This window comes from Mastigoproctus giganteus, chromosome 2, assembly GCF_048544385.1.
Source record: "Mastigoproctus giganteus isolate SK-2022 chromosome 2, ASM4854438v1, whole genome shotgun sequence".
NCBI lineage: Eukaryota > Metazoa > Arthropoda > Arachnida > Uropygi > Thelyphonidae > Mastigoproctus > Mastigoproctus giganteus.
The window spans coordinates 179,489,168-179,511,268 of NC_143576.1; the positions used below are offsets into that span (position 1 = coordinate 179,489,168).

The following is a 22,101-nucleotide window of genomic DNA, read 5'->3' on the forward strand; positions in this document are numbered from 1 at the left end:
AAAATATGTGTGTTTTGCAAAAAAAAATTGACTAAATAAAAAGGGAACGAGTGCAAACTTATTCCAAGGATTAAAAATTCGCTGGCTGAAAAAGATCGTTTCCTACAATCTAATTATTTCTCTTTCGAATTAATTTGAATTTAACAATTGATAATGCGAAAATTTCATCTTCTTTCATTTTACCATCACACAGCCTAATACGATTCAATTTGATCGCTTCTAAGGTACTTAGTTGCTAAGCACTTTTATCTACATATTTAAATGACTCCTCGAAGGGTGCCCTTTTGCCATGCACATTGACCTAGCTGATCCTTTTTAAGATGCGTGATATGTTTTTCATGATGATTTCCCTAACCGAACACCGTATTCTCGGTGCAATCTAATATATTGCGTTACAATTTATTAGCAAATACACCCTTGCATTTATCAAGATAAACACATTCAAGTTTAAAGAGTACAGATATGTAGCCCTACTCTACAAAACAACGGTACTTCAAATCCTCTTGTCTGGAACCTCTAACCGGAAACACAATGTGACAAAATCGAAGCAGTACAAAAGAACTTGGTTCTATATAACACTTTCAGGGACCTTTTTTCTACCACACGATTTACTACCCATCATTCGACAATCTCCTTCTTTTATTAGAAGAAACATCAAACTTTTGCCGTTAAGCATTTTCAAAAATATTGATGTCCCCATGGCTTAACATTATGTGAACCTCTGTATGACTACGGAAATTAACTACATTTAATGTGTGTTCTTCAAATTCTGATATCCTGAAACATATTCAACTAACAACAAAAATACGCTTCAATTCGAGTACTAGGGGGTCATAAATTCAAACTAGGGGGGGGGTGGAGATTTTTTGGAATGGTTTCTGGTACGTTTCCTTTTAGCCAAAGAATTGTTAATTGCAGAAATAATTTGCCTCCAAGAGTAGTTGTCGTTGAGAGCTTAGGGAAATTCAAAGGTGATCTACATGAGGGAAACACATACAATTTATTTTATTTTTTATTGTTTATTTTTTGGCTAGTGCAGCAGATAACAGGCTCTTAAGAGTTGAATATCCAGCATAGAGTTTTTCGGAAATCCTCAAGCAGACAAATTTTCAATTAGGAAATATGCAGTTCTCTAAACATAGCCAATATAGCCAGCGGTAAAATTTACTCATATCAAATAAATAAATAATTTTATTTATTTATTTGATTCTTTTTATTCATTCACTGTCGGCCAATTTTATTAGTCCAATTTATTGACTAATCTTTTGTAATGTCTTTATGGATTTGGAAGGGAAGCATTCCCCGGCCACTTTAATGGGTTTTCCCAATGTACTGCTCTGCTGAAATGACTGAAAGTTACGCAGAAAATTCTCGCTTTTCGTTGTGGTTGCGTTCCGAGAACAGTGAAGGAAATGAATAATGATATGGCCGGTCGATGCAATCCTCTCCATAATCTATGCATGCGTTACTCTCTCGCCCACCTAATTCGTGATCTCGAATCGCAACTGTCTTCTTCTTAGAATAAATTTCATGTAACGTAAGCTATAAATTAACAAAAAAAGTAACAAGTTATTTACGTAGAGACTCAGATATTCCGGCTTTATTTTTTACAGAAATAACTGATTTTCAGTTGTTTAATTTGCTTTTCTTTCTCTTTGTCAAGTTCTTTTAGCAGGAATTCCATATTCGATAAATGTTCAAGAAGGCGCACGCTTCCAAAAGACTCCTTTTTCATGAAGCAGGAATCTTTTTAAGAATTTTTATCATGACCCGAAAAGTTAATAATAGTAAGAAGGTTATTAAAATCTCTGAATATATTGCAGGATTTTTAAATTATTCTTGAAAATGAATAGAAAATGCTTAGAAAACGGTACTCACCTTTTATAAATCTGCAATAAATTTTTTTGGTAGATGGTGGTTACATTTAGGTTGGAAGAAGCATTAAAAAGAACTAAGGCGGGTAATGGGGTGAAAATATTTTAAACAGATTTTAAAAATAAGCGCAAGGAAGTAGAAATGCAGATCTCCAATACTTTGTTGTCATAAAGAGGTTAAAAGACGTAAATGAAAAAAACAGAGCGAAGACCGGTGGTGCCAATTGGCCCCGCCTTAGTTCTTTTTAATGCTTCTTCCAACCTAAATTTAACCACCATCTACCAAAAAAATTTATTGCAGATTTATACAAGGTAAGTACCGTTTTCTAAACATTTGCTATTCATTTTTCAGTCAGATTTATCACGGTATTATAAGGTTACTATAATTTTACTATTATTCTTGAAAATATTTAAATAATTGAAAGTAACATTAACGTTCCAAAGGAATTTATAAGAAATTGAGAAATTCTCAATAAATGCCCAAAACTCAACTTATTTAAAATCAATGTGGTCAAATGTGCGCTGTGAGATCAGTGACCGTGATGTGTATGTGATTTGATAAATGCCTAAAAATTAATGAAAGGACGAATAATTGAATAACGAACAATGAGGACTTGCACTACTGAAAACTTGGTCACATTTCTTACATCTGGATTCTTGGATTTTATGATAATTTCATTTTACTTTGACTTATGATTTCTATAGGATATATATATAAGTTTTTCCATTATTTATATTAAGATTACTCCAAAAAGGTTTTTGGAAGTGAAAATATTAGTTATATTTACGTAATTTTATATATTACTCACAACATCTAGCGCACTGGACCGATCTACTAAACTCGTAGATATCACAAAGTGTCAAACTGAAGAGGACTGAAAATGAAAGTAACTTCAACATCTTCGCTTAAGATGTCAGGAATCTTTCTCTCTATATGGGTTGCTTTTTTTGAGAAATGAAGAATTTCTGGACTAAAACAGCGTGCCTTATATCTGCAAAAAAAAAAAAAAATGGAAATTACGTAACTTAAGATTCAATCATTTTTAAAAACTAAGTCATACATAACAAAAACTATATTCTTTAGAATAAGCACTGGTGTTTAAGCACAAAGTTTTAATGTATCCTGTTTCCAGAGTACTCATGGGTTCCATAATTTGTCGTTCTCTCCCGACGGTAGATGTATGAATATTTAGGTGAAAATTCGGTTTTTATTTTGTGCTGGTGTCACTAAGGTTATAGCACTTCGTGGCTTTAGCTGTCCTAGCAGCAAATGTTCTAAATAATCCAACCAGCGATGGCGCTAATAGTAAAATGGCTAGTTGAGGCTTAATGATGAATAATCTGCGAGAATAATCTTTTGGAAATATACCTGAGACCCACTAGTCCCTGCACCGGACCTTCTGAAACCCGAAATTATCAAAAAAAAAAAAAAAAACGGTAGAGTACGTTACGAACTTACTATTAAACCTATATAACCTCTGTCTCAGAGAAGGTACCTTCCCGAATTCCTGGAAGATGGCAAACGTTAAACTCATCCTAAAGAATCGAACAAAGCCACCACACCTTCGGGACTCCTACCGGCCCATTGCACTTCTGACAGTTATCAGTAAGCTATTTCAACGACCACTTTACACACGGATCCAACATTACTATGATGAGGCAGGCCTAGCCTCAGCAGGCGCCCCCGTAGCCAGGTGGGAAGGAGCAGCAGTGCGTAGCACACGCTTCTTGATTAGACCGGGGTTCGAGCCCGTCACATTCAAATACGGAGGATGCTGAAAGGTTAAGGAATGACCACCGCATATGCTGGAGCAATATGGCCTTAGTTGCTAATGCTCCTAAAAAAAAAAAAAAACAGCCTAGCCTCAGCAAACCAATTCGGCTTCGGACGGGGAAACCTCTGCCGTGGACGCCTTAACTCACCTCCTGAACAAGGTAAAGAGATGTAATACAAAGTACTTCCTAGTGATAGCCGTGGACTTCGCTGCGGCGTTCGACTCACTTTGGTGGCCGAGCTTCCTGGCTAGGCAGCGCGAAGCCAACATGCCGGAAAACCTCTATAACACCATCAAAAGTTACCTAAGCAACAGAACCATCAAAGTCACCGCCCCCTATGGCACACTCTCCAGGCATGTCTATCGGGGCTGCCCTCAAGGTTCGGTCCTTGGCCCACTACTGTGGAATGTTGTCTTGGACACCTTTCTTAACATCGATCTCCATGAAGTAAAATCTGCGGCATTTGCGGACGCCCTCATTCTGACGATACAGGCAAACTCAAGAGCCGCATTAGAGGTCCTAGTAAATCGGGCCCTGACCACTCTCCAAGAATGGGCAAACCGAAATCAACTCAAAATATCCCCACAAAAACAAACTCCATCCTACTAAAGGGACGCCTTGATCTTAGGCGGCCTCCGCAAATAAAAATTGGGCAGGAAACAATCAAATTCTCCAATCAACTGAAATACCTAGGCGTGATATTGGACCAGACCTGTCATTTCAGGACCATCTGAAATATCTCCGTAAAAAAATAAGACGCTACGCAGCCATGGTTGCCAGGGTCACGCCTAAAGAATGGGGCTTGAAAAAGCGAGTCCTCAAACTGTTCTACAAAGCTATCTTCACTCCGATCGTCACCTACGCATCCGGCGCATGGTTCCAAAAAAACTACAACAGCAGTAAACAGACGTATCAAGGACCAAATTCACAGATCCATCCTCCTAACCATCACTCGCGCTTGCCGCACGGTGAGCACCCACGCCCTGCAAGTGCTCGCAGGCACTCTCCCGCTGGACTTAGAAATCATACAACGCGGCCTACTGTACTAACTAGACAGATGTGGAAAACCACCGGTGGCGCCTGAACCTAAATACTATGCCACTATGTACTACCTAGACAAAGGCAGCCCACAGACCTTTCTGGGGTTCACTATTGACCAAACCAACAAGAGAAATGTCGAAAAGAAAAGGATACAAACTCACAAGCAGCAGGCATGGCAGGAAAGGTGGTGCAACCCTCAAAAGGGAGAGATCACAAAGAAATTTCTACCCAATATTGAACAAAACTACCCAACCTTACCCAACTGGTTCTCCCCAGGTCTACAAACAACGTACCTCTTAACTGGACACGGAGCGATTAATGCCAAACTGCCTCTACTTGAGATTCAGGTTGATCCAACTTGCACTTGCGGTCGGCTGGAGAGCTGTCAGCACCTAATGTATGACTGCAGGCTCTATGAAGACCTACGTGGTGTTTTACTCACCAGAATCCACTACTTACCACAGGGAAAGTAACATCATCTCCTAGACACGAAGGAGGAGTATCAAGCCTTCTAGGATTACGCACAGGCACTGTTCGCGAGGAGGAGGAGTAGGAGAAACCAAATGGCCGCATCCCACAACCCACTACCATTATAACCAAAGAACATCTGTTCTTCAGTTCGCTATGACTGGGACACCAGAAATGACCCATCCCCAAGAATTAGAGAACTCAGGAAACAAACTATACCAAAATAGACTAACGTGGACGGGACCCATGTCCCATGAAAGACAAATGGAGATGACTACCAAACTTAGACACGGGCCTATGTAAACAAGACACACTCCTAAGAACTGGAAAGCTTAGGAAATAAACCACACTAAGGTAAAGGACTAACATGGACGGGACCCAGGTCCGAAGGATAACAACTCGGACATGACACCAGATTGGACACCACCAACAAGGTCATTGTATTATTTTCCTGCAGACGCTTGATGGCGATCGCACCGGGCTCCCTTGCCTGGTGCCTTTCCACCCCCTCACCTGCGCCGGTGGTGGGACGGTCCCCCCCCCCCGGCGCCTCTACATTCTCCTGGTGAGGCATGGGCCTGCCTCACCGACTTCTGGGGTTGCCTACTCCCCCATATTTCTGCCTTAACCTCCCCCAGCCTTCAGTTTCCCACCCACTCTATCTTTATGCTAGCGAATGTCCCACACACAAAAACTTAATTATGTCAAAATTCCCGTTCGCCCATTCTTTCGGCCTTTATTATGCAAGCATTATCCCCCTCACCTAACGATCATCAAACCGACGATGATGGATATATATATATCTGTCTGTAGGTACGTGCATATAAAAGAGCGCGCGCGTTTCTTTTTTTTTAAGACCTGCCAGAGTGAAACTAAAACTACTGGGTTCCTGGTCTGCCTCCACGGGGCGAAGGTGGGGCGACGTTGGGCCTCAGCAGGGGTCTAGCGGCTAAACGACCAGATGAACAACGGTACACGACATCACACAAATACAAAGCCCACACACTTTTAAATCTCTGGCATTTCCCAGTGAATTGGTACACCCACAATGAAAGCAACGCGGAGATGGGGTAAACCCCTGGTGCCGTCTGACACTAAATACACCTTACACCTAGTCCTCAGGAATCTACTCGCATCAATACCCTAGAACACGTAATTAACAATAATTGTTGATTTATCATGTTAATGACCTCCTTACCATATGAACTGGTCTAAACCAATAAATAAAATCTAAACCAACCAACCATATGAGCTTAGTACTATCAGATATGGGCCTAATATTATTATGAATAGTAGTAGGCCTGACGTAGCCGAGTGGTTAGGAGAGAAAGTGTTTAGCCTGCTTTCTTTGTGTGGATCTGAGTTCAAGCTTATAACTACTAAATACGATAAATACACTGTGTTTGTATCTCTACTGACTTGGTTGTCGTGTCAGAGTATAAACAGGAATTTTTTGTAGTAGTATATGGTGCAAAAATCAAGCTTAAAAAGCATCAGCAAAAAAAAATTCCCATATCACCAGTTATTCTCCCCAATAATTTTTCTAGTTCTTCCTTGAATTTATTCAAACTACCCACTTCCGCAACAGATGGATGTTTGTTTCAGCAATCAGCCACACGCTAGCTGAAGGCAAACTGCTGCACATCTTTCCTACAACCATCTTTCCTCAATTCGAATTTATGCCCTCCACTCACGTGTGAAGTCTCAGCAAGAGAAAGAATGCGATGAGCATTGAGCTTGCTCAATCCATTCAAAGCATTTTACACTTCATTGGAACTTCTCTAGAACACATCAATCTTTCTCTTATACACTTCAATCAGAATGATCAATCGCAAGTACCCTGATTGAGGGCACTTGACAGGGATTTCCACCAAGGAAGCAAATAATCACATTTCTATGATTATTCTGTGCCTGGTTTTTGTCATTCATGTTTAACTGTTATGGTCATTGCATTAAGCATGCATCAATCATTGCATCCAGCATTTTTGTTGTTATGGGCATTGCATCAGGCATGCATGCAAAATTTTCACTGATATTCTCCGATCGTAATAAAGATATTATATAGAAATATATTACACCTTTGGATCCCTTTTAAAGATACTCATATTGAAAATGACTGAAAATCCAACGAATAAGAATTATAGTTGCACTCTGCCAACTTCTTTAAAAAAAGCTAAATGTTCGAAACTACCAAATTACTGTTGTTTTCTTTCTGTGTTTTATGTTTTCTTCAGACGCTGAGATGTGAAAATAGACGTTTTCACCGCTCCAGATCTCAGCAGCAGCATAGGTCATTATAGAGAATAAACAAACGCTAATAAATATGACCTATTTATCAGCGTTTTACACTTCATAGGAACTTCTCTAGTCCATAACAGGTTATTAACATTACAGAAGAAACTTGACTACCTGTTATTCTAGTTATTTCCATATCTAGCCTGCCATCCTTTATTAATAAACTCTCTGGGTTCTTATAATTATCCACCATCTAGAACATTTCGTTCTTCAATTTTACTCTGTTTACAATCAAATCTACCCCTCCGTCAATCACCATATCTTTGCTTTTCTGGTCACTTATTATCTTTAGACCACACTCACTAACTACGCTTTCCCAATGCGCTAGTTTCTCCTCACGTTCTTCCTCCTAGTTTACCTAAAGGACAACATCATCTGCAAACACTGCTGTTCCATATATTTTACCATCCTGCAAGGATATTGTCCATGACAACAATAAACAGTGGTGGTAACTATACACTGCCCTGTCGAAGTCGCTTGGACAATGAAAACCAATCTGAATCCCCGAAGTTTGTCCTCGCACAACTTTTACACTTTAAATACATGTTTTTAACCTTCACTACCTCCTCCCTATCTTACCATTTTCTCCAAACTTTCCCACACGTTTTCTCTTTCCACACAATCATATGCCTTTTCAAGGTCTAAGTATACCAGAAAAAAGGCTCTCGGCAAACTGCCTAGCAATTCAATCGTTGATCTTTCTCTTCTAAATCTATGATCTTCTTCCATCGTTGTCTCTTCTGTTTTAATCCTTAAATTTGCTCAAAGATTTCAGCACAGTGACATAATAGGATGATTTCCTGTGGTGTTTGAACTCTATTATGAACTCTTTCTTAAAAATTGGTAAAATGATTCTTCTTGTCCAATAATCCGGTATTCTTTTCTCTTTCGAAACTAGGCTGATAAAATTATAAATTTATTTAGTTCAATACTGCCAGTTACCAATACTGGTAACTCATCTATTCCAGGTGATACGTGAACAATAAACATATACATTTTATTTTTAATTTCTTTTGCCCGTTCTTGAAAACACCTACTTGTACATTTGTTCCTTCTAATAGTCAAGCTTTTTTCAATTTACAATTATGATCAATCTGTTTGTTAGGTTTATCAATTTCTTTATCAGGTTAACTGGTATTTTAATTCCGAGGTTCATAGGTTGTGTACAAATTTTCTTTGATAATAGCCTCACTTAGGAATCCGTTCATATGGTGATGTGCTGTTTATTCACTGTAATAATTTGTGTTGAAGCAATATTTTTTTTCAGTTTCTTCATTCTCGTTTTTCATCTTACGATCAGTAGTCTGAATTTAAAATGTGATGATCTCAGAAACCTATTTACAGTTTCCAAGTTATATTAATTAGAAGGTACAGATAGTTTGTCGGCAGCACCATTTATCTGTACCTTATTTATTTTTCACTATATTTAATTTGCTGATCTTTATTGAAGCATAAATGAATTGTTTTATACACTATGATAGAATAACACCAATACTCTGAACAACACCATGGGCAGCAGTAGTTAGCTTTATCTTTTGATGCTGTCAAAATTTACATTTATCACGTGACTTTAGTTCTTAAAGAGTAATATTACTTTCTGATCTCAAAGTTAATTGGTGTGTTTTTATCACTCTGAATGTTCCCTTGTATTTTTGCCTAATGTTACCTTCTAGATATTCTTTCTTTCCCTGTTAGGAGGCCTGTTTTTCCCTTTCATGTGTTTGTGGTGCAGTAGCTTTTAAGTTTACAGTAAACAATCTTAATCTTCACAGCAGAATAAACTTTGCATTTCCCATGTATCATACTACTCTTAAACAAATGATAAGGCGAATAGGTGAGACTTTGTTTTACCTCTTCCCTGTTGAAACAAAGAGTGAGGATGAGACGCTCATTTTTTAAATAAATTACAGGTTATTACGATGCCATTTGCTTGCAAGTGGTGTAACACCAGGGCAACTCATTATGATAACAAAGTTTGTTTTTCCGTGACAATTAAATAAACTAAGCAGTTGAAATCCTACTAATTCAAAAAAATATGAAAGGTAAGATGGTGCACCTAACTTCGTGTCATTACTGTATTGCTTTTATTAAATTCATTTTTTGTAATATTGAATTATTAAACGCATGCTGTCCTCGCTACTGGGTGGATAGGTGAAACCACTGTACTTTTTCAATACATTTCCCAGACCTTTCGAAACTTTTTAACGGAGTTACTACGATGTTCCAAATAATTATTCGACTCCCGACAAAGAATTTGCAATCAATCGATTTCACACCTTTTTTTTCTTTATTCCAAACTAAATGCAATTTATGCAACTTCCCTTGTTTCGGACCACAAGAATAATATGGAAATTAGAGTGAAAGCAAAAACATTTCTGAAAACGCAAAGGTACGGTAATTTCGCTACTATGTATTATGAAGTTAAACTTTCCTTAACAGATACCTGTGTAAAAGGAACACTTCTTCGTGTGGACTTACAGACTTGTGTCCCAGACAGAAGTATTATACTCTGTTTCAACTTAAATTGATTGAAAGAGAAAGATGCGATGCTAAGTCTCCTCACAAAAAAATGGCATAATGTATTAATACGCCCTACATCCATCTATACCCTATAACCATCTGGTTTTGTTCCAATAAAAAAAATATAATTAAAAATATGTATCAGTCTTTTTAACTGATTCATTTATATATATTTATATATTTAATATTTTGCCTAACACTACTCTTCAACAGTTTCCTTTTTCTGAGAAGCAGAGAGTTTTTAGATTACAATATTGAAAATATCGATCATGTTAAAAAGCACTGTACTCCATTCCGGACACAAAGAAAAAGACATCGTTCCCCAGAGTGACCTCGTGTGAGAGCCACCCACGGAAAAATAAAATATAATTAATAGGGAAAACATTCTTCCATAAAATTGTATACATTCAACAGTTTTATGATTCGTTTATATAAAGTTAAATTCAAATAATAATTCTATTAATGTCAATTCTTTTAATAATTCTATTAAAGATAAATTACATTTTTGAATATAATTTAAAATTAATTATGATCAGTATTGTTAGAATATAAAATTTCGATTTTCAGCTTTTATTTAATTGTAATCATTGATTTAATTGTAAACTTAGATATAAGTTATTATATAAAACTGTTTAAATGGGTTTTTCTTTGTTTATCAACCTAGGGTGAAACAATGTGTAGGGTCTATTTGTAAGGTACAATACCAGAGCAACTTATAGCAATAAATCAGTCTAAAAGACTCAATTCCGACTTATCTTTAGCGAAAATTTTACATTAAGCAACCCAATAATTTTTAAAATAGGCGAAAGCACCTGCCCATCAGTTTAGTTATGAAACATAATAATAATTGTAAAGATAAAAATGTATTTGCTACTCACAAATATTTGAAAAGGAATAAACTATTTTTTTTTTTAAAGAAGGGAACTGCAACTTACGTGTTAGCCTTTCTCTGAAAGCTAATAGACTTTCCGAAAATCGAGACTCATGAGCTATGGACAAACTACAAATCTTGTTTTCGTATACTGCGATTCATTCCATGAACATACAGGAAACGACAAAACATATAAAGCATCATTTTATGTAAATATTTCAAAGCGAAACAACACCGCCTTTTGCGAAATTTATAGTGATTATTCAGAACAGCCCTGTCAAATCAGATTGTGTATATTTATATTCCTTCCGGTGTGTGAAATAAACAGAACAAATTCTGAATACGAAAACGTCTCTATGCACATTTACACGTTTCGAAATTATAATTCGTTGTTTACCGATACAATCAGGGCTCCCACTCCAAAAAAAACCTAGTTTTCACCATATATTATAGCAACACAAATAAGATAAAACTTACCATGCGAAAATATCTTTTATTTAATTGTAATCAGAATTTTCTTCCCATTCAGTTCCCTCCATTTATTTTTTGAAGTTCTTTCATTTTTTTCAAACATTCTTCGTATCTTTTATGACAAGTTCCTTGTATGACTTCTTTTACCAATTCTGATTTAGGTTTCCACGTATAGCAATTTTGATTAGATCTATTTATCGCCTGTTTTGCCATTAGTCGATTTTTCACAGTTTCTAGTTTAAGGGAGTTTGTGGCTTTTGTTTTTATATGGTTTACTTCGGAGAAGATTCTTTCTACGCTTGCCGAAGAGTGAGGTAAAATAGTTAGACTGGTCATAAAGTTAGATAAAATCTCATATTTAGAATTATTAAAGCGATCTTTTTCATTACGTAACAGATACCAAAACTCAGGGATGGTTTTGTAAGAGAAATCTAAATCTTGATTTAAACGAAATGATCTCCATTCATCATCTAGATCTAGTTTGTCTTCAGAAACAAGGTGAGGGAACTGCATTGCTAAATGGAAAATTGAGGATGGCGAATTGGCACGATCATATATCATTGCTGGGTCAAGAACATTGAGACTGGCAATAATTCCATCATCATTTAGAGGAAATCTTTTTCGGATTTACATAAAAAGTTCAACAAGAAATTTTAAACAATCATTTTTAAACCTGCTGTCACTGTCACCAAGTGGTGTTGAATTTAATAAGGCCATACAATGGCCTTCCAAATATATTTTATTCCGAGGCTTATGATTTATTACATTGCTTGGATCAATTTCAACCAGCTTGCACGAAGTAATGACTTCTTCTTTTATGAAAAAACTAAGAATATTTTTATACTCAATTGAAACCATTGAATGAAGTAAGTGCAATCTGAAATGCTCAGATTGAAATTCAATATTCAAGCAGTTTATTTTCTCCAGTACATATCCTAAAACAACAACATATGCTTAGTTCCTTTGGTGATCATAGTATTGTAAATATTCCCTGCACCATCGATTTTGTCAATTTTTGATTGAGACTGAAAATAAAGAACTAACGCATCCCCTGCTCAATAATAATTTTTATTACATTGCCACGGGATACCCAACGTGCTTGTGCTAATTTGGGGATTTTATGCTTAGCAGTATCTACAACATCTTGAATCATTTTGAACTCGTTTAATCTTTTATTATTATTATTATTATTATTAATATCAATTTATTTCCGAAGAAATGTCCTTTTACAGCTATGCAGCTAGAGGACATGAGTTATATACAGAGAAAAAAATATAAAATACAGACATATGCATTGCATACAGAGCCAGATACTATATACGGCCTTAAACAGCCACTGGTGAAGATACAAAAACATAAAGTTATAACAAATACAAAAACATAAAGTAACAACAAGTACAAAAACATAAAGTTACAACAAGTACAAAATCATAAAGTTACAACAAATAAAAGTGCATCCGGATACATCGAAGCGTGGATATTGCGGTACACAAAGAGTCCACCTAGAGCATGACTAAGGCATACATGTCTGCAAGAATGAAGATCTGTAGGTTCTGTCCTTGCAAAGTTTCTCAGCGTCTATGGCTAATCTGTTAAATATTTGGAAGGAGTTGTGTGGAAACATGTTGTCCAAGGAGGACATGCTACGTAGCTTCGATCTGTATGGGGAGGTGTTGGACTGGCATCTTCTCCTGTCGGACGGTCTGGCGATGATATCCCAAATATCGGGTGACCTCAGTTTTCCGGATAGAAGCTGAGAGAGGGTAAGAAGGTTCCTAGAGATGATGTGATACCTCCAAGGAAGCGTATTAAGATTGGTGACCAGAACAGATTTTGAGATTGTAGGTGTTAGCCCAGCAACCCTATTTAGCCATTTCAAGATCCAGAATTCCAGGGAGAGGAACCTGGCTTGGTATGATGAGGGTGCTGAGGACCATATAGTCGAGGCATATAATGGAATTGGGAAAATACAACGAAGAATGTATTTGATGATAAGGTCCGGGTTATGGAAGTTGGAGATCTCTTGTTTTACTGCCCATAAAGCCGAATATGTTTTCGTTCGAGTGGCATTAAAGTGAGGCAAGAAGGTGAGGTCTTTGTCCCAGATGATACCCAAATCTTTATGTTGGGTGACTTTTTTAACTGGAGAATTCGCAATAATGATGTCCACATCGTTGGTATTTTTCTTCTTGGTGAGAGAGAGTTGTGCAGTTTTCTCTTTATTAATGGAGAGCCCAATCGCATGAAGGTAGTTTTCCAGTTCATGTAGCTGTCGGTTGGAGCTCACAGTAATAGACTGGAGAGACTGGGGGCATTTTGTGATGACGAAGAACTTAATATCATCTGCGTAGGTGGTAAAATTAGTACGGTTTGATAGGAAGGGTTCTAAAGATGCGGCGAAGAGGGCGGCAGAGAGAACGCCCCCTTGGGGGAGCCCTCTGGAGCAGAGAATGTGGTGATTATGGTTTTGATTTCTGATCCATAGGATCCTGGACTGAAGGAGTTTCCTAAGGAGAACTAAGATGTTGCCAGAGATTTTGAAATAGTTGCACAGTATGGTGCATAATGCATGGGTGGACAGATTGTCAAAGGCCGCCTTAATGTCGAGAAACACAATATCCAGTTGCTCTTTGTTGCTTAAGGTACTTTCAATTCTGAACAGTGTGTACAAGAGGTTGGTGATCGTGGAACGTCCAGGTAGTACACTATGGAGGTATGGAGGTTTGTGGCCGAACATGTGATGGATGAGAGCAGGAAGTATGGCTTTTTCCAAGATTTTGAGAAAAGTGCATCCTACAGAAATTGGTCTGTAGTCATTAGGCAATTTTGGGTTAGACTTTTTTGGAACTGAAGAAACATAATATGTGTTCCAGATAGCAGGGTAAACTCCTGTTACGAGGACGGAATTGAATGCATCAAGCAAGAGATCAATGATATATACACCGCACAGTTTAACCATGAAAATAGGGAATCCATCCGGGCCAGTGGTAGACTTGTTGGAAAGACTGTTGATGACCTCAGTAAGGCGTTCTTTTGTGATGGCTGTTTTATCCAGTGATGTCTGGTTAGCTCGTGGATTAACCCGAATAAAGGGGTTTGGGGCAGATAGGGGCTTAGTTGCGAGCGAGTTAGCCCATGCAAGGAAGGTGTCAGTGGACATGGGGGACTGTTGATTCTTGTTGGTGAAGATTCTTTTCCCAAGTTTCATTCTGTGTGCAATCCAGTCATTCCGCGCCTTCCTCCGAATGCGTAGGAAGCGTGCCCGATGTTTTTTATAGAGTTGGTAGTCGGCTAGATCCCGTGTTTTTTGCCATTTCCTGTATAGTTTCTGTTTCATGATGAAGGCGAGTTTTGCGTCGCTGATAAACCAGTTCTTGGTCCTTGGAGACAGGCGTACAGATTTGGAGGCTCCTTCACAGGCGATGTCTTTTAACAAGTTTGCTAAATTGGTAAGCGTTTGATCAGGATGGCTAGCAGCAATTTTTTTCCAGTCTGTAGCTTTTAGTCTTTGTAGGATGATTTGAGGTTGCATATATTTTAATGAGAAGATCTTGAGTTGGGATACTTTATGGTCATGTTGTTCAAGTTGTCGGGGAGAACATAGACATTCACTATCAAAGGAAATTGGGAGGTGATCTGATGCAAACTTAAAAATCGGCGTTGTGAGAGTAAGATGGTCAAGGTTATGAAATAAGAGGTCTAGGTTTTGATGTCGTCTTGTAGGTTGCGTATGGGTTAGTCTAAGGCCTAGAGATGAGAAGGAGCGTACGACGTCCTTCAAAGCAGCTTCGTGTCTTGGGGAGGGCATGTTGAAATCTCCTAAAACAAAGGTGAGCATGTGAGGCTTGAGGTGGGTTATAATCCAGGTAGTTAGCTCATCCCTTGTGTCGGGATTATGGTCAGGAGGTAAATATACCGCTACAACTTGAGTTCTCACTTCTTTAACTGTAAAAATTGCAGAAATGGCTTCAAATGCAGGGGAGTCGCTGAGTTGTGCACACACAAGGTGATGGATGTCTTTGTAAATGATGGGGACGCCACCTCCACGTTTGAGGTCCCTGCCGTTGCAAACATTTTTGTAATGGTGAGGAGTGGCCAAGTGGGTGAGTTGTCTTCCATGGTTAAGCCAAGTTTCCTGGATACAGACGAAATCATATTCGTCGAGCAGGAGGAGAGATTGCAGAGGGGCCAATTTGTTAACAATGCTGCGCACATTTTGCGAGAAGACCCTGATTGTGTGGCATGGATGGAGGTTTTTTGGAATAGATGATTGCTATTGTAGAGGACGAGTAAGCAGGGATTGCTGAGGGGATGGCCTTTTTTCGTCAGAGAAAGGTCTGATAAGTATGCCTGGAGGCCAGAAGTCGGGATCCAGAACTTTTTCGTAGGCAGTGGGTGAACATCTTACTAGAAATGAGGCGTAGCCAGTTTGCCTAGTTTTAAGCTGTTTTACTTCAATGCGGACATTGTGTTCCACAAGAAACATTCTCTTTATGGAATCGGGGCTTGTTGAGGGTCCAAACCGGGAGACAAATATCTTGGTTCTGGGCAAAGCGACAGAGATGTCATATTTCTCTGCGAGCGTCTGTTTACTAGGGTGAGTCTTTGATAATCGCTTGTTGACTAATGTTGTTGGAATTCTTTTGTTGCCTTCTAGTGGGGGAGAAAATGGGGCGGGGCTCTTGCTTCTCGAAACACATCTCTGGTCAGCGATTCTCGGTTCAGTAGCTTGGTCATGTCTGTCGTGTGGTACAATATGATCATTTCTTTCGTGAAACAGAGTCAACTTATTAGTGTGGTTCACTACACGGGTGGCTTTGTTTACTTCCTGTGGACGTTTGTCGCTTTTCTTCTTCTGATCCCGATTCTCAAGTGATTTAAGGAACTTGCAGTAATCTGATTTGATTAGAAGAGTTTCAAGGGCGCTTTCATTTTCTTTAGCAACCCTAAAGGGATTCTTATTGTGCATCTTCTCTTTTTGTGTAAGCAGTTCGGCAGACTCAAGGGGTGTTGTCTGCGTGGCTGCATCCCGTTTTGTGACTATGCAGCGGTCATTAGTGCAGAGACAGCGTTCAGCACTTATTTCCTGAAGGGTGCGAGCGATTGTCCCGAGGACTTCACACAATTTTGTAGATGCTTCCTCGATTGCTATTGTTTTTCTTTTCCAATCATCCTCCTGCACCTTCAAAATCTGTCCCGCGAATTCTTTTTCTTTCTTTGCTACATGAGTTTTTAGCAGTGTTATTTCTTTCCGTATCGTCATTAAGCTGGGTAGTTTGGGTGTGGCTGACGTTCTGCTGTTCGCTGTCGGTGCTGCTTTAATATTTTTGGTTTGACTACTACAATCCAAGTTGTTTTCTTTCAGGAGTTGGGGGGTTATTGCAATCTTGCGTTTTGATTTCGTTTCGCTGCGGACAGATTTGAGTTTGCGACTCATTCTCGTGTGTTTCATACGATTGATTGTGCATTCCGAGACTTCGCTCTTGCGGGGAGATGCCCTTGAAAAATCGTGGCTATCGGAAGATTTGTTTTCTTGGGCGGCCTTACCCTTACTTTCGGGTATGTCGCGGTGGTTGCATTGTGGGATCACTGTGGTGTTTATGCCCGATAGGCGCTTTGCCACTTTTTCCATGTTGCCGAATAGGGCTGTTAGTTAGTGAATGGTTGATAATTCTAGTAAGGAATTCACTCTGTTAGGTCGGGACTCCCAAGGACGAAGAGAGGGGTTCTTTCAGCTTCAAAACAATCAGCCCACGCAGTGAGGGGAAGCTCGCACGGACGACCTTGAGAGAAGCTAATGATTAAGGCACGGGACACAAAAGGCACGTAGAGCGCTGTTGGCTTTTGATATAGCTAATATTAAAATCATAAATATCTTTTTACCTTGTATCTTCTGTCCGGAATCACTTAAAGATCTGGATTGGTGACTTAAATCCGCGTCGGAAGGTATTAAACTTAAGCCATAGGGTTACTGTGGCACTGAAATATTACAGATATTGGAGGAGCACGTTTTAGGACGTCAGCACTGCTCGAACGTAGGCTTCAATAACCTTTACTACTATGGGGAAAATAACAATAGATATCTTTTATAAATATTTCTAGATATGATGGTAGTTCCTTGACTGAATGACTAGCACATAATGCAAAAGAATGGCAAACACATCTCATTATAAATACTGATGGTACATCCTGTTTTTAGCAATGACTGGAACCCACTCTTAGTACCCATCATAGTGGCACAATTATCACTTCCAAAGCCAACGAGATTACTTATTTGAATGTTTTTTTCTATGAAAAGATCTTTTACAGCTTGATAAAGCCCTTCTGAAGTACCATTTTCGACACAAACAGTGTCAAGTAACACATCTACAACATCAAGTTTTTGAATATCAAAATATCTAACAACAACAGCTAGAACTTGCGATAACGATAAATCTGTACTTTCATCTATTATCATTGAAAACTTGTTTCTGCATATGTTAGAAATGTATATTTTTTCATGATAGGCTATGCCATCTTGTATAAGATAAGTGACCTTAGTCGCCTTGATCTGAACTGTTTTGTAATATTGCTATCATGAAATGCTTACTTACATGCTTCTATAAGGTGATCACATAGCGCAAATGGAATATTATGCTCAGAAATGAGTGCAGAAATTGTTAACTCTGCCTTTGCTACTTCTTCATTCTCCGTAGGTTTACGTTTTGTGAAGAATGTCTAACGTTGAACTTGTCTTAGCAATATTTGCACTTTTTTTATGTTTAACTGTATTTTTATGCGCTAGTAACATCGATTTATTGGCATTCTTTAATTTCATTTCACAACAAATACAGTAAGACGCACCTTTTTCATTACTGTCTTCTTTCAACCAATCCTTTAATTCCGGATCTTCTAACCATTCATTTCTAAAATTTTGAGTATACCACCGTTTACTCATTTTTCTCTGTGGGGAACAAGTTTCCGACATTGTGGGTATGGCTAGTTAGCAGTTATCTTATTTAAAATGTTCTATAAAATAAAAAATAAATCACTAACCATTAACATAAAATAGAAATAGTCACTACAATTTCAATTTATTATATCACTGTATGTAGTACACGCATAAATGTAAAAATCACACCAAATAATGCAATAATACCACGAACGATCACGAAAGACTGTGAAGTAAAGACCACCTGCTCAATAGGCTGCGCATACATGTTAGTAACACGAACATGTATGCTTACATGTATGAACATGTAAGCGTAATTTCATAGTGTAGAACCCTGCGAAAACTTTGAAATCCTTTTACATTTGTAGTATTTTGTACAAGCACTTGAGATATTACAAATTATGATCAGTATTGTTAGAATATAAAATTAAGAAAATTGTAAACTGTTATTAAATGTATTAAATTTTATTGTATTTACAAGAAATAAAAATAAATTTTGACTTAAAATTAAAAATTACCGAAAAAACCCAGATAATGAGATATTTTTGTGAAAAAAACCTATCAACCCAGATGAAAATGAAAAAACCCAGATCTGGGTGGAAAAACCCAGGAGTGGGAGACCTGATCCGGAGGTGTCTTACACCTATACCGCTTTACGCTTCTGAAATGTGCTCTTCTGCACCAGCCTCTTACCTGAATAAGTACATCGGATTAGAATATTGGTTATGGGATGAATGAACAGGGTGGTAGGCAACCTGTTAATTTTTCCAATTCTATCCTCAAAGGAAATCTGGACACCACTCCCTGGAAATATCTGATGACTCAAAAATTAGCCTCACTTTACCAGTTATCCTAACGGGGGGGGGATATAGATGCTCCAATTGTAACATCTTAATCTCTGGACAAAAGATGGCGAGAAGAGATTATCTTGACTCTTGCTTCCCTCTTTCGCTAATTATTACCAATCTTAATTCTCTGATAGGTATGTTTTGTGCCAATATCCTAGAAATCTTCAACAAATTAAGCATCCATCCGGTTAATTCAGCGAAGATAAGATTTACAGAGAGAAAATCCGTAGAGAACTCTCATCAGTTGATGAATCTGTGAAAGGCGATTTCTCCTGATCATTAAATCAGGTGAAAGCGTCATTACCACCGAGAGCGATGACCCAGTGGTAACGACACTAAACTACCAACCTGATGGGCCCCCGTTCAAGTCCCCTTTGGCGAGACGGGGACGCCTCTCCATCACGCTGGGAGACTGGTATAATAATTATAATTATAATAAGAAAAAAATAATAATAATAAACACCAAGACATCGCTTCATCGGGCGGGTCTACCTATCCCAATTTCGATGTCACGACCGAGGCAGATCGTGGCGACAACTGCTGTCACTCAAACGAATTAACGCTGGACGTAAACCGAAGCTATACAGGTCCAGTTCCATAGATGGATGATTTTGAAGAGAAATAATAATCATAATGCATCGAGTGTGGCGTAGGATAAAGAGGGGTTTAACGCTAGAATAGAAAAAGCCGAGAGAGATAGAGAGAGAGAGAGAGAGAGAGAGAGAGAGAGAGGTTTATGTAAACGCAGTTTAAATTTGGACGTTATTAATTGATAAGTTGATTTATTCTCTCAGAGCATTAGAAATAGAGAACAGCAGGTTTTACTGTGGTCAAACTATTCAAGATGACAGCGTGCTGCTCGACTGTAATGAGAGAAAAACACAGATAGTTTATGGTGTTCAATGATCTCAAAGAAATTACATGATGCCATTAATACAGCAATGGATCCATTATACAAGAGTATCCGAAATTGTGATTCGATGGCCACTTACGATTTTGAAAGTAGTCCGCGAGAATCGAAAATGAAACATGATAATTTTGCGGTAGGTAACAGTCTCATTAACAGCGGGGGAGTACAGGTATGGCTATAACAAACTAAGGTGTATAACATTTGCTAAATGTATTTAAAAATCAGTTATTTGTACAATTCCACGTATAGTTTTTAAGATTATTTTTTGGTCTGTTGCCTCTACCTCCAATATGAAAGAGGTGTGTGTGTGTGTGTGTGTGTGTGTGTGTGTGTGTGTGTGTGTGTGTGTGTGTGTGTGTGTGTGTGTGTGTGTGTGTGTGTGTGTGTGTGTCTGAAAAAGATTGAAAAACGATGCCTAACGTCATAAGGAGACGAGAGGCCAGTTTAAATAGAAAAGTATTGCACGTACTTCGGATAATTATATAGATTCGGAATAGCGATTAATAACACCACTTTCGATTCAGTTAAAGTATTAAAAGTATAACTATTAAAACCCCACATACAGATTTTGCATTTTAAAATTAATTCTCAAGTTTTCGATTTTCAGATTAACTAAGATATGAATCCTTATAAAATGATTCATGTCTTTTAGATGACCTAATGAATCCTAATAAAAGTGATCGCAGTGGCTGTCGCTTTTGCTAAGTAAAAGCTGCCAATTTAGTTCAAAACTGAAAAGCAGTGAATGTTTATGAAATAAATGCAGTTGTTGTGCAATCAGAAATGGTACAAGTTTTAAAAATATTCGTTTGAAATATGGTATCTGTAAACAACGAATTATATATATTTTTGAAACGTGTATATGTGCATAGAGATGTTTTCGTATTCAGAATGTGTTCTGTTTATTTCACACACCGGAAGGAATATAAATATGAGCAATCTGATCTGATAGGTCTGTTCTGAATATTCACTATAAATTTCGCAAAAGGCGGTGTTGTTTCGCATTGAAAGATTTACATAAAATGATGCTTTATATATTGTGTCATTTCCTGTATGTATATGGAATGAACCGCAGTATACGGAAACAAGTTCTGTAGTTTGTCCATAGCTTATAAGTCTCGATTTTCGGAAAGTCTATTATCTTACAGAGAAAGACTAACACGTAAGTTGCAGTTCCCTTAGTTAAAAAAAAATAGTTTATTCCTTTGCAAATATTTGTGAGTAGCAAATACATTTTTATCCTTACAATTATTATTATGTTTCATAACTAATCTGATGGGCAGGTGCTTTCGCCTATTTGAAAAATTACTGGGTTACTAAATGTAAAATTTTCGCTAAAGATAAGTCGGAATTGAGTTTTTTACTCATTTGTTGAAGTGGTATTGTACTTTACAAATAGACAACTACACACTGTTTCACCCTAGGTTGATAAACAAAGAAAAAAACATTTAAACAGTTTTATATAATAACCTGACGTTCAAAAATATAATTTAACTTTAATAGAATTATTAAAAGAATTGACATTAATATAATTATTAAAAGAATTGACATTAATATAATTATTAAAAGAATTGACATTAATAGAATTATTACGGTATTTGAATTTAACTTTATATAAACGAGTCTGTCTGTTGAATGTGTGCAGTTTTATGGAAGAATGTTTTCCCTTTTAATTATATTTTATTTTTCCGAGGGTGCTTCTCACACGAGGTTACTCTAGGGACCGATGTCTTTTTATTTGTGTCCGCGATGGAGTACACATTAAAAAAACGTGAACGACAACATGTGAAGTTTTATCGTCAATACTGCGATCTAAAAACTATCTGCTTCTCAGAAAAAGGAAACTGTTGATGAGTAGTTTTAGGCAAAATATTAAATAGATAAATTTATAAAAATGAATCAGTTAAAAAGACTGATACATATTTTTTAATTATATTTTTATCTTATTGTAACAAAACCAGATGGTTATAGGGTACAGTTGGAAGTATGGTGTATTAATACATAATACCGTTTTTTTTTGTGACGAGAGTTTGCAGCGCATCTTTCTCTTTCAATCAATTTAAGTTGAAACCGAGTTTAATACTTCTTCTGTCAGT

The 22,101-nt window shown here is 37.6% G+C and overlaps 1 protein-coding gene across 2 annotated transcripts in view; it reads right to left on the reverse strand.

The window, feature by feature from the left end:
* The window catches only part of LOC150089792 (uncharacterized), a 44,673-nt gene that overhangs the window by 17,169 nt on the left and 5,403 nt on the right, over nucleotides 1-22,101 (reverse strand). Inside the window, exons 1-2 of one of the 2 annotated variants that reach the window (XM_090368817.1) lie at nucleotides 10,910-11,008; nucleotides 2,684-2,866 (exon numbers count right to left, since the gene is read on the reverse strand). In XM_090368817.1, coding sequence (XP_090224943.1) covers nucleotides 2,684-2,774 — 91 coding nt within the window. In that variant the 5' untranslated portion in view covers nucleotides 2,775-2,866; nucleotides 10,910-11,008. Of the gene's footprint in view, nucleotides 1-2,683; nucleotides 2,867-10,909; nucleotides 11,009-22,101 lie in introns of those variants that run through there. The other variant, XM_090368818.1, reaches the window with a different exon arrangement.